Here is a 13,550-nt window from a genome sequence, read left to right on the forward strand (position 1 = left end):
GTTTATTGTGCTCAAGGGAAGCTTATATAGGGCTCTCCATGCCCCAGCTCTCGGGATCTTTCAGCTGCAGACCCACCAGCCTGCTATCAAGGTCTCGTGCTCAGAGCAGCTGCAAGCATAGGAAAGACAAGCTGCTCACAGGGAATTCAGGGTCTGGGGGTCCACAGCCCCCAACTGTACTGTAGTTAGTTTAGTGGGTGGATCGACCCAGGACATCTGTTCTCAAGAGGACCTTAGGCTTTCTATTTTCCAAAATGCTGACATGAATACTGCAAAGCTTTAAAGCATTATGCTAATGTGCACTTTCCCTCTGACGGCTTTCCTGAAGACCTGGTTTCCTAGGAATGAACTGAAAGATCGCTCTGGAACCGTGCATATGTGTGGACGTGAAACGTCGGGACCTCAATTTAGGCTTGCACCTTAACTCTGAAAGGATCCCTTTGGACTTCTGGAACCACCAGATGTCGGGAGACCGAGTAAGCTAACGCCTAGAAGGGACGTTTTCTTAGCATTTTCCAGGCATTAGTGCAAATTCACCCTGAGATCCATGGCTCTCGCTCTCCTGGCTTATGCCTTTACTTGATGGGATCATGCTGCAATTAGACCTCCTTCAAGCGCTTGCTGCTTCAGCTGCCTTGACTCCACTTTACTGGAGAGGGCATTCTTGCTGAGTGAAGTGCGGTGGCTAATCTTTTTATGAATATGTAGACTACAGGGCGCTGTGTAAGCAAGTTAGCATACAGACTCTGACCATTCCATCTGATACACACCAGTATGCTCCAGTCTGGACTGTATACACACAGCTACCTGCTGAATGCTAACAGATCTTTCCTTCTGGCAGGAATAAGAACTTAAGGCCCCGCAGAAGATGTGTGGAGGGCAGAAACCATAGTGATGGTGCTTTGCTTATTAAGAATGTGAACCAAGGGCTGGCGAGATGGCTCAGCGGTTAAGAGCATTGCCTGTTCTTCCAAAGGTCCTGAGTTCAATTCCCAACAACCACATGGTGGCTCATAACCACCTGAAATGAGATCTGATGCCCTCTTCTGACCTGTAGGCAGACACACAAGACAGAATATTGTATATATAATACATAAATATTAAAAAAAAAAAGAACCAAAGGGGGAAATGGCTCAAGTTTATCTGGAGAAGGGGGAGGCTGTGAATTCCATCTGCAATGGGCACACCCCTGTACTAAAAATTCTCCCTTTTAGCACCGGCAAAGACTAAAAGTTTTTATACATTTATGTGGAGCCAAAGCAAGGGGAAATTGGATCCCCTGGAAGTGGAGATGGCTACCACGTGGGTGCTGGGAACCGAATGCTGACCCTCTAGAAGAGCAACAGTGCTCGTAACCACTGAGCCACTATGAGCCTCCAGTCCACATTAATGACGGTGGGGAACTGCTATTCCTAGGTGCAACAGTCTGCCTCCAGATGAAGAGGAAGCTGGGGCTTTCTGACCGCTGAGAAGGATGAGCCAAAACTCCTGCTCCATGGTACTGAATGATGTAAGCGGCTAGCTAACATTAGATGTTGGGGACTATTATTTCCAGGTGTCTAACTTTTGTTTCACTTTGTGAAGCTGTGTTACTGTGCCTGTCTAAAACACCTAATGGTCCTAATAAAGAGATGAATGGCCAAATATAGCAAGGCAGGAGCAAGGATAGGCAGGGCTGGCAGGCAGAGATTATAAATAGGAGAAATCTGAGAGGACAAGAAGAGGACATCGGGGGCCAGCCACCCAGCGAGTAAGGAGGAAAGGTATACAGAATGAGAGACAGATACAGGCCCAGAAGTAAAGGATAGTTGGGATAATTTAAGAAAAGCTGGCAAGAAACAGCTAAGACCGGCATTCATAACTAAGAATAACCCTCCATGTGATTTATTTGGGAGTTGGGTGGCAGGCCCCCCAAAAGAGCAAAAACACAACAATTAGATGTGACTGAAAGGAAGGGAATCAGAAAGGTGGTGGCTGCCCAACAAAACCAGTCTCGACGAAAGCAAGCTTTACAAAGAGCTTATTACAGTACCAAGGCAGTGATTACACGTAAAGACCATGATATGATAGTTCCAGAGTCTGTCTCTCATTGGCTCTGTGCAGAACCCCGAGCACAGTAAGGCACTGTTGCTTTAAGAACACCAGTCGTCTTCAGCATCTTCTCATTAAACAGCAAGCCTTCCCAAATAAGCTTCCCAGGCAGCTTTTCTGTACACCTCAGCTGCTTCCAGCCGGTTAGATGCTGCAAGTATTCCCCGGCCTACAATGATGACATCAGAACCCCGTTTGCCAATCACTTCTTGAGGACTATTGTACTGTTGGCCGAGGTGATCCCCTGTAGAGAAACAAAAACCATTTACCATAATGCAAACTCAGGAGGTAATGGGACGCACTGGGTCAGTCCAAGATATTAAGGAAATCCAGAGAACATTTACTGCCATACACCTTACTATTCATAACCCTAATCCTTTGCGCTGGCACTGAACTCAGAAATCCTAGTGCTGGTATTAAAAACATTTGTCACCATACCTGATTAGATTTATTAATTTCTGTTGTTCTAGAAATGTTATGTTAAATGGGTTTTGATGTTTTTGATTCCTGAAAGCCTATGCTAACATGCGATCTGGTGAAAGAATCAGAATTGCAGGCACTGACACAGCAGTCAAATGCGGCTGGCTTCGTGAGGCCCTGTGCACGCCTCTCAATGCCTCTCCCGCTGACTAAAGGTCAGGACTATCATCCCTCCACTCCACAGATCCAGAAGAGATTAAAGTAGTTTAGCCGGCTTTACTATTTTTCCCTCCAAGGGTGCTGCTCCCTACTGACTGAAGTGATACTTCAAAACTGTTTCACAAACAGTAAAACCTAGTACATGCAAGGCCCCACTTTAGTCAGCTGGGACTAGTGGCCTACACACTCAGAGGGTGTGGTAGTGCACACTTTTAGTCCCAGCACTTGGGAGGCAGTTCCAGATAAAGAGAGATCCTGTCTAAAACAAGTTGAGTGGCCTGTATAAAGACACCCGATACTAGAATGGAAGGGTTGAGGGAATGCAAAGACTTTAGAAAGTTCTGAGTTGACTTCCAAGGTCACTTACTCTGTGGCGGGCTATCTGCTCCACAGATGTCATGTGCATGCATCTGCATTCACTGGTTTTCTTCTGACTCCCTTTCTATGAGTGTTTAACTCAAAGCAAAAGGTAGTGCTTTTCCCTAATGTTAAATACTATCTAAAATGATGTAGAAGGGATTCAAATACAAAGGCGCCCCCTGGTGGTAAACTACACGCACTTACAACAGAAGGTTTTGATGTCGTGTTCCATTTGTAACTAGGAAACAAACACCAGAGCTGGTTTATGAGGGATGAACCCCAGAACTTGTGTGAGCTAGGCAAGCACTCTACCAGCTGAGCTACACCCCTGAGTAAATAACCAACCCCCCTGTACCTCCTTCAAAACTAAACCCATATACTGTGTCCTACAGTACAGTTACATTTTTTGTTGGCAGGCTGGAAACTAAGCCCATAGCCTCACGGCAGCTAAGCACACACTCTGAGAATTACACCCAGCCCTTACACCCTAGCTTGCTCCTTTACAACTACATTTGAGACTGCTGAGAATTTAGGAGCCATAGCCAGGCACTGGCACACCAAAGCTGCCGACAATCGTCTGTTTAGCCAAGGTTTTCCAGACGTGCTGGAACACGGAACAGGCAGCACACTCGGAGCACCAACTAGGAAATGCTAACCTAATATACCAGGTTTCTGGTCAGCATGGTGCCACATGCCTTTAGTTCAAGCACTTGGAGGCAGAGTTAGGCAGCTCTCTTCAAGTTCCAGGGCCAAGTAACTTTCTAAAATTAAACTGCAAGATGTCTTACAAATACAGTACAGGCCAAAGGGCTCGCTCATTGTTCTAGACTAAGACAACACCATCACAGCATAGCCCTTTACTCCGCCATAACTAGTGAGCAAACTTACCTCCTGTTTCTAATTGAACTCCGGGGGTAAAGTGAAGAAACTCTGGTTTCATGCTCACTCGGGAGCCGGATATAAAGCCAATCACAAATCCACAGTGCTCCTCCGCCATCCCAACCTACACGGGATGTAATAGGCAGTATTACAAGAACACAGTAACAGAAAAATCAGCCCACGTAAAAGGTCCTAGAGATGACCCCTCCCTCCAACAAACCACGCTTGAAAAGAACAGAACTTCCACAGTATGTGCATCAAACAAGATGCTGTAATTCTTAGGTGTAAACTGCCTGGAGATTCGCCTGCTTCCAAGGATACGAGGTGTATTTCACCATAGCTCTTGAAGATGTAGCTATTTCTTCCTAAGCAACGCCCTCCCAGCACTTTCCCTCTTTAGCCCCTGCTCTTCACTGGCTGCCTCATTCCCATACCAATTGCTCACAGGTACAGCAGGTCTGGCTTTCTGATTGGTCATTGCCTGAGACTCTCACAATGTCAGCCTTGCTGCCAGCTATTACCACCAGCAAGGGACAGCTTGTTCTTGAGACAAACCTCACTCCCAGACCTTTTATTTACTTTCAAGACCTGGGAAGCCAGTACTTATTGAGGGTGTTTTTTTAAATTTACCATAGGGGGCTGGATTGATGGCTCAGCAGTTAAGAGTTCCGGTTGCTGCTCTTCTGGAGGACCCACATTCCATTCTCAGCACCCACACGGTGGATCATAACCACCTGTCTCTTCAGTGCCAGGGAATTTAATGCCCTCTACTGGCTTCTGTTGGTACCAGGAATATACTGTACATGTAATCAAAGTGTTACTGTGTTCCTTCAACTATAAATATCATTTATCTACTTTCTAGATGACTATAGAACTATAAAATTACCATAGGAAAATGGGAAGAGCAATCTACAATTCAACCATCTTCAATTCTGCCTCAAGATGAAAAGACAAGCACAGGTAGAGATGTCTCAACTGTCTGCAGTACATTCAAACCCTTCACCCGCTACACGATCAAAGAGTTCAATCCAACTGATGTTAAGAAACTGTCAGAACTGCTGAATCGAGGAGGTGGGCATGAGAGGTTAGACCTTCAATGAAGGTCTTCTCTTGCCCTAGAACATGCAGTACACACAGACGCGCTCTCCACTCACCCCACACCGTCACTTACTGCTGCTTTGGTGTAGTTCCCAGTGGCCAAGGAGCCGGCAGAGCTCATTTCCGCAATCAGCAGGCATGCTCGATGTAAAGGCAGGCCCACTTCCTGCAAGCCTTTCACAACGCCTGAGCCTGGCACCACATGGGCATTTACTACATCTGCCCAGGAAGCTATTTTAAAGATGCCACCTAAGAAGGAATAAAAAAGATATTTGCTGTGATTTAAAGGACAAAAATGAAGTAACTGCTCGCAATAGTTAAATTTCTTAGCCAGGCAGTTGTGCATGCCTTTAATCCCAGCACTTGGGAGGCAGAGGCAGGTGACTCTCTCTGAACTCGAGGCCAGCCTGGTCTACAAAGAGTTCCAAGACTATTACAAAGAAATCCTGTCTCAAAAAACAAAACCAACCAAACCAAAATAGATATTTGCTAATTTTCAAACATAAATCTATAACCCTTTGCACAACCAACTATAAAAGGCCGAAGAGTTGACTACTTTTAAGTACTTTATCAGTGGACCCATCTGTAGCTCCGTCTGTAATATGCAGCTGCCACCTGACAGCTGGGTGAGAGGTCAGGAAAAATTCCTGCTGCTGTCCTTGGTTTATCAGGAACGCTGATGGGCTGTTTCTTCTTTGTAGATTGAAGCTTGTGACTACCAATAAAGCTTATGCCATTAGAAGTTCTATGAAGATAGACATTCCCAGAGTACAAGCATAGTGACATCCTCAAATTCTCTTGAAGATGAAATTTTCACCCTAGAGAGATTTCTTAGCAACTTTACCCTCTACAGGTTCCTTGGCTTTTCCAACTTAAGAGGCAACTGCACACATTTTTTGTTTTTTTGAGATAGGGTTTCTCTGTGCAGCTTTGGAGCCTGTCCTAGAACTCAGCTATAGACCAGGCTGGCCTCAAACTCACAGCCTCCTGAGTGCTGGGATGAAAGGTGTGTGCCACCATTGGCCAGCCTGTGTTTTTTTTTTTTTTTTAGATTTATTATGTATACAACATTCCATGTATGCCCATACACCAGAGGAGGGCGCCAGACCTCAATACAGATGGTTGTGAGCCATCATGTGGTTGCTGGGAATTGAACTCAGGAAGAGCAAGCAGCCAGTGCTCTTAACCTCTGAGCCATCTCTCCAGCCCGGCTAGCCTGTTTTTAAGAGCAGAAGTCTACAAGTGAAAACAGGTATAGGATTAAGCATTTCCCAGGCCACAAGCTGCTCTGCCTGTCTGATATCTGAAAAATAAAAGTGTACTAACACTTTATGCTGCAAAAAATATTACTTTTCCATCCTTTCCTATATTGGCAATTTTTAGCAGGGCCAAATCTTGTTTTGCCTGTCCAGAACTCACACATACCCGTCCAACAGCAGTTCACCCAGTTTTTTTTTTTTTTTTTTAATTTAAAGGGAACTAACAGGGATCTCAGTCCAAGATGGCTAAAAAGATTTGAACCTTGGCCTTGCAGGAGCAGGAGTATTCCCCAGGGCAGCTAATACTGGAGTTTACACCAGAGGTAGAGTGAAATTCCCTGCCTGAGAAACAAGTCAACAGAAAAAGCAGACTGGAGAACACAGACGAGAGAGGGAAAGAAACAATGTTGAAGGTGTCACCTCACTGCCTGGATTCGACTGCACCTTTGCCAGCTTGCTCCATTGCTGACTCTCCAGAGCCAATTCACCTTCTCCCCCGTGGCCAGTCTATACTGGATTTCTGAACACACTTACCTTCATACTGCTTTTTTACTGTGTTTCCTATATCAGCGAACTTCCTGTCTTCAAATATTAAGAAGTCATGGCGTTTTGCCAGAGCTGCCAACTCCTCCATTACATCCAGAGTAAAATCATTCAGAATATCAACGTGAGTTTTGAGCATGCAGATGCTGGGCCCCAAGGTATCTGCTAGCTGCAGCAGCTCTCTGGCCTCTGATACATCAGCAGACAGACACAGATTGCTCTCCTTCTTCTGCATAAGCCTGAGAAGTTTTGAGGCAAGCGGGTGGACCCTGGGCAGCTCTGCTCGAGCACCAAAGCTGAGTTCTTTGCATGCTTTCTTCTCAGGAGGGGGAACGCCATTCTGATTAGCTGCTGCGAAAACGTTCTCCTGAATGAACCTCTTCACACTCCCAACCATCTCAGCATCGATTTTTTTCTGCTGCTCGAGAATCTCCAGCATTTCAGACAACGTGCACACAGAGTGGAGACGGATCCCGCGAGCCTGCAGCTTGTCCTTGCCGCCCTGCTCCCGGTCTAGCAGCACAATGGCGTCAGTCACCTTCAGGCCCTCCTTCTGAAGAACTTCAACAGTTTCCAAAACACTGGCCCCACTGGTGACGACATCCTCAATGATCAGACAGGTTTGCCCCGGATTAATCTCTCCTTCTACAAGACGCTTGGTACCTGAAACGGAAAAGCTTCAGTTGAAAGAAATATATAAAATGTTTCAGCTATCTCAAGACATATCTGGGCCTATGCTTACTGTGTACTTACAGTTACGATTCTTTATATAAGCTACTTTCTGTTGATTTTTCAGTGTGCCACACTGCTTCATTCAGTATCCTCTGTATCTCCAAATTAACAATTCTATAGAGAATGTTACAGTAAAACTGACAGTTATCTTACAATGTAAATAAACTCATTTTTCTGAACAAACGAGGAATTTCTTAAAGACCACTTATAATGAAAAAGAGAATAAGTCAGTATCATCAATAAAATCATTCTTTCCCATCAATATTGATTACAAGTTTATCACTCATGATCAACTGGCAATTTAAAGTCAGGTGTGGCACACGCCTATTATGTTCATACTCGGGAGGGCTGCTAGAGCCTTACCATCAGCACGCGGTCAGCCAGGGATGTGGGTGTGGCGCGCACGGCTGGTGAAACCCTGCCTCAAACAAACAAAGTAGGGGCCAAGGAGATGGCCCAGTAGTTAAGAACACGGACTGCTCTTACAGAGAACCTGGTTCGGTTCCCCGTACCCACACAACTGCTCACAACTATTTGTAACTGCGGTTCCAGGGGATCTAATACTCCCATTTAGCCTCTGCTGGCAGCATATGCACGCGGTACACATACACTCACACAGGCGATGGGAAACATTTCACCACTTTTTGGACACCATAACCACAATTATATAATGAGACTTCTCTACCCTTAAGCCCCACTATAATCCACAAATTGTTAAGTAACCCAGGCTCTTCTTGGCTTCATGTTCATTTTTGACACTCAATTTTATATTTTCTACTCCCTATTATTTTGAAACAAAATAAGCATGGGAATCATTTTTTTCATTCCCATTTCTTTTCTCCTCACCCTTTCTTGACAAATGGCAGGTTTCACTAAGTCTAAGACTGACATAAGACAGAATACTTGCAGTTTTGTGAACACAGGAGGAAACAGATACATTCCTCATGGGCAGTTAATTTGTTTTTAGCTTTAAAATAGAATCAGCAAGTCACCACTTAACCCATGGCTAATAACTACACCCTCATTCCTTCCCCTCACAATGCTGTGTGGGGGCACATGTGTGGACGTCAAGGGACCTGCAGTAGTGGTTCTCTCCTTCCTGCATGGGACCCAGCGCCCATACTCGGGTCACCGGAGTTAGCTGCAGGTTCCTCCACCTGGTGAGCTATCTCTCTCAACTCTCACAATTTTAGAAGCAAATCCCAGATACTACAGTTTATCTTAAAAGATGTCTTTTAAAACTAACAAAGTATTACCAAATCAATATAAACAAGCAAAAATCCCATTATTTTTTGAATATCATTAAGTATCAACTCCAGTCCTGATATTTTTAGGTTGATTTTTCAGATTTTAAAGTAAACTACTTGATACTCTACTGTTATGGACCCCAACAAAAAATACGTTCCCAAGGGGTCTGAGTTTCCTAAGAGAAATCTTCTTCACAACTGCATGCATTTAAATATAAATATACCTAGAAGTATGTGTTCTTACAACACTTTGCTGATGAGGGAAGGGCCAATACAAAGGTCAGGGTTCACCAAGCACTCTCCCCAGTCAACACAAAACTTTTCAGAATTACTACAGGAAGGACGTCTGGAGCATGTCAACAACTCAACAGCTCATCAGGCCTCTGAGGAGCTCTAGTAATCACCGGGCCGAAAGAGAACAAAACCCTAGCAGGTTTACACATTAACTTGAGGCTTATGCTATTTTCCTTTTACCATAATCCTTTGTTTCCTTCCTTCTGATGAGCATGGGAATCTGATTGGTTGAACAGATAACTGTAGCTAGTGGCAAGGCTGTGTAAGGAACTCCACACACACTGTCAAAACTGATCTCTGCATTTTTTGCCGTTTGGAATAAAATGTCTGCAACCTGTAAAAAAAGGAACACAAACTTCCCATTATTACTACTACTTAGAATGCTATATGTGCACATAGCAGCATGACGACAGAGAACACACAAACTTCCACTCTTACCTCTTAGAATGCTATTTGAGTTGTACAATAGCCTAACAATAGAGATGGAAATAAAGCCCCCAGGGAGTTTTTTTTTTTTTAAATCAAATCCTAAAATATAAGTAGACTAATTGTAACAATTCACTGAGTATCTTAGCTCAGGAGAGAAGATATTAAGCAACTGATTTAGACCCATCACAATAATCTCGAAACCTGGCATGCAAACATAAACATGAACCCATTCAGCTAGATTCAGGAAGACCTAGATTCAGGAAGAGGGTAACGTGATGTGGCTGACCTGAAGACCAAGGACACTTCCCAGACTCCCATTTTGCCTTGACTCTCTAGAAGCACGGCTGGTTCTATTTTCTGAAAGAAGCCTTCAATGAACACTTTCCTAAGTATAGAGCCTACTGAGTGAAATACATTTTATCTTTTCTACATAAACCATTCATATGGGGGAAGGGATTTCAAGACAGGGTTTCTCTGTGCAGCTCTAGCTGCCTTGGACTCACTGTGTGGACCAAGCTGGCCTCCATCTCAGAGAGCCGTCTGCCTCCACCCCCCAAGAGCTGCTGGTATTAAACTCAAGCGCCACCACACCCGACCAAATCAACGTCTTAATTTCAGAATGCATCCTCCCATCCAACACTATCTTAGAGCTGTTCATAAACCAAGTTAGCTTTTCACAATATTTTATTCTTATGCTATCCATCACTTACTCTTGGGGGAATGGGCAGCTGTGTGTTTTGTAGATTCTCAAAACTGGACCTAAACACAAGTTGATTTCCCTGCCTCAACCTCCCACGTGCTGGGATTATGGGCAGGTACCACCCCATGCCTAGCTTCTTTCTTGTGTTTTTAAAATTCTGTCATCATTTTTAAGTTGCAAAGTGTGCAATTTCTAGTACTAAAATCCAGAAGATATCGAGAATGTTTTCATCATTACCTGTAATGAATGTGGGAAGGCGGCAGGTGTGGGTAGTCCACACCTGGCCTGGTTACTCACAACCCAGGACCTGATCCCCACTAACACACAGGCATGCACACAAATGCTAGATAGATTAGGAAAACTGGAAATTTAATGCTTCCCTCCCCCCAATTTCACCTTGTACACAGAATTATTACATGCAATAATATGCAATACATATTTCCTCCTGTGGGCTTTTACTGATCTGTCATGCTTCTATTCATGAAACTAAACTGATTTATATTTACATTAATTGAAATTTTTTGTTGTTGTTTTGTGTTTCAAAACAGGGTTTCTCTGTGAAACAGTCCTGGCTGCATGGGCTCATTATGTAGATCAGGCTGGCCTTGAACTCACAGAGATCTGCCTAACTCTGCCTCCCAAGTGCTGGGATTAAAGGCATGTGCCACTGCCCGGCTTAATTGAAATTTAAGCGTACCAAGTTAAAAAAAAACAAAAAACAAAAAAAAAACAACAACTCACGATTTTAAGTCTGCTAGAGATTCTCTGGCACTATCATTTGTTTGGGCAAATACCTAAAACATAAGTCTGCAATCATAGAGTATAAGAAGAAATTTTGGAAATTTCTCTTTTAGTCAGATAAATATCATTTTCCTCCAACTGTTTATGAGTACATCAATTATTATTTATTATCAGGAAGTTAGAAGCATGCAAACAATCTATTACTTTTCTGGGGGGCGAACATACCGAGAACACCTATACACATAAACTTCTTTTAAACTTAAAATTCTCATGAGAAAGTTCCCAGTAATACAGTTTCTCTGCACCAATGAGACACACCACTTCAAGATTCCTGAACGGCCGGACAGTGGTGGCGAATGCCTTTAATCCCAGCACTCAGAAAGCAGAGACAGACGGATGGACTTCGGTGATTTTGAGCCGAGCCTGGTCTACAGAGTTCCAGGACTGCCTCCAGCTCCTCAGTGCTATCTTAACAATCCTGGTAGGCAAATGGACTCATCCAGTACAGCTGTTTTCTGCCTAGCCCGACCACCTGAATTTAATCTCTCAGCCCTCACGACACAGGGAGAAAACACACTCCTTAAGTTGCTTCTGACCCTCACAAGAGTACGTGCACGTGCACGCCCGCGCACACACACATGCAATAAATAAACCTAATATAGTCTTCACGGTACTCAATCTTCACACGGAGTAGCAACACTTCCACCCATCTCCTCAGAGGACATCTGCAGATCAGCTGGCAGCTTGTGACGCTAGAAATGCATTATTTGACCGCCGACGTTGCGGCGACTCATATATAACCCACTCATGGTTTGAGAAGCACCCGGTTAGAAAACTCTAACGTGTGCAGTTTACCAGTTTACCCCTAGTAACCAAATAAATAGATTAAATAAAAAATCTGCCCTCCTGGCATCCACCATGTGGCTTTAATTTCTTGCTACTGGCCATATACTACTAAATTGAATCCTTTGGCAGCTACTAATTTCTCCACCCGCTCGCCCCACAGCATTTTCCGACTCCCGCAAAGCACGTGTCGGTCAAGAACAAGGTCCCCAAGAGCCCGACCGACGGCTGCCGGCTTCCGTGTTCCTCCACTGACTCTCCAGACCAGCAGGAGGGTGGGTCTGCCTGCCTGGTCCGTGGGTTCTCCCTCGTCCCCCAACTCCCGCCACCTCCCGTTCTCCTTTCCCGCCACCCGGAGCCATCCTGTCCCTCTGGGCTGGCACCTGACTGAGGAGCCGCGGGCGGGACACGATGCCCCGCAGGTCGATGTAGACCGGGGAGGTGAGCCCGCTCTTGAGCACAAAGCTCCCGAACTTGAAAGCCTGCACGTCGTACAGCTCGGTGACCAAGAGGCCCAGAGCTTCGCTGGCGACCGCCATTCCCGCGCGCTCAGTTCGCTCTGGAAGCCTAGCCGCTCGGGGTCCGTGACGTCACCCAGAAGCCCCGCCTTTTCCGCCGCCCTTTCCGGCCTGGACTGATGGGGGTCTGTGCTCGTGCTAGCTGCTTCCTGGTTGGGGCGCTGTGCTTTTAATATCTGCAAGCTGGATTGATGCTCAGCTTCTCCGAAGGGAGTCTGTAGGCCCTGCTGGTTTTTTAATTTTTTTAATTAGTTTTTTTAAGCTTAGCGTTTCCTTGAGTCATTCTCTTACCATAAGTATTATAGCAATTATCTTATCGTTGTTAGCCACCACTTCCCTAAATTCTTCCAGAAAAGTTCGCTATGACGGTGCTTGTGACTCTTCTTGAATTAACTTCACGGCTGCTGGCGTGGGAGAGTTGCACAGATATTTGCACATAGAACTAAATATAAAGCAGATCATTGTACACTCTGGTGCTGGCAAAGAAACTGCTTATTCAACCCTTACACCATTTGAAGTACTCAGGATAAAGAAGGGTGGCAAGGGGGTTAGGGAGGATGAACTGACAGTGTCAGGCTGTCTGGAAGAATAATGTTGGGCAGTTCGAAAACCCAAACATAATTGGTTTACAAATCCCTTTGCTGGCTATGGTGGTGCAGTCCTGTAGCCCTAGCTACTTAAGAACCTGAAGCAGGAAGATTGCAAGTTCAAGGCTGACCTGAGTGACTAGTGAGACTCTGTCAAAAATAATAATAATAATAAATAATTATAGTATAATAATATAAAAATTCCTTGACTATATTTGTCTTATTTTAATGAAAATACCCCCAATGGTACTTATCAAACCAATTCTGAGATTTAATTTCTGTAGTCTTCGTTTTTTCTAAAGAGATTTTACTGAACTGCCAGTGTGAAAATCTATATATTCCTGTGTTTGTTTTGTGTTTGAAACAGGTTTCCCTGTGTGGTCTCAGCTGGACTACACTTTACTATGTAGACCAGACTGTCCTCAGACTCACCGAGGTCCATCTGCCTTCTCTATCTCCTGAGTGCTGGGATTAATGGCATTCACCATCACATTTGTAAAACGCATAGTTTCGACTTGAGAAACAACTGTCGAGGGCAGTAAAGCCTTGATTAAATAGACTTCAAATATTAAAACATTGTGTTCTTATTG

At 44.6% G+C, this 13,550-nt stretch overlaps 1 protein-coding gene across 2 annotated transcripts; it reads right to left on the minus strand.

The window, feature by feature from the left end:
- Positions 1 to 1,854: 1,854 nt before the first annotated feature.
- On the minus strand, positions 1,855 to 12,445 carry Umps (uridine monophosphate synthetase). Of its 2 annotated transcripts, XM_041673353.1 has the most exons (6): positions 12,239 to 12,445; positions 9,323 to 9,476; positions 6,861 to 7,532; positions 5,141 to 5,316; positions 3,979 to 4,093; positions 1,855 to 2,335 (listed from the first exon to the last, which is right to left on the minus strand). In XM_041673353.1, the coding sequence occupies exons 1-6, from the start codon at positions 12,392 to 12,394 to the stop codon at positions 2,166 to 2,168; spliced, it is 1,443 nt and encodes a 480-aa protein (XP_041529287.1). In that variant the 5' UTR covers positions 12,395 to 12,445; the 3' UTR covers positions 1,855 to 2,165. The 2 variants fall into 2 exon arrangements, with proteins under 2 accessions (XP_041529287.1, XP_041529288.1); XM_041673354.1 differs by lacking the exon at positions 9,323 to 9,476 and having other exon boundaries at positions 12,239 to 12,332.
- Between the last annotated feature and the right edge of the window lie 1,105 nt (positions 12,446 to 13,550).

The sequence above is a fragment of the Microtus oregoni genome, unplaced genomic scaffold (genome assembly GCF_018167655.1).
Source record: "Microtus oregoni isolate MIOR12 unplaced genomic scaffold, Mior012 000023F_ref0000262, whole genome shotgun sequence".
NCBI lineage: Eukaryota > Metazoa > Chordata > Mammalia > Rodentia > Cricetidae > Microtus > Microtus oregoni.

What these genes read in the sequence shown, in the direction of transcription:
- Umps (XM_041673353.1), bottom strand. Translation starts at nt 12,394, where the DNA reads ATGGCGGTCGCCAGCGAAGCTCTGGGCCTCTTGGTCACCGAGCTGTAC. An exon ending in AGTAAAAAAGCAGTATGAAG is followed by an intron (nt 5,317 to 6,860) that starts GTAAGTGTGTTC and finishes ATTCCTTCTTAG; the next exon opens with GTGGCATCTTTAAAATAGCT. An exon ending in GGAACTACACCAAAGCAGCA is followed by an intron (nt 4,094 to 5,140) that starts GTAAGTGACGGT and finishes CATCCCGTGTAG; the next exon opens with GTTGGGATGGCGGAGGAGCA.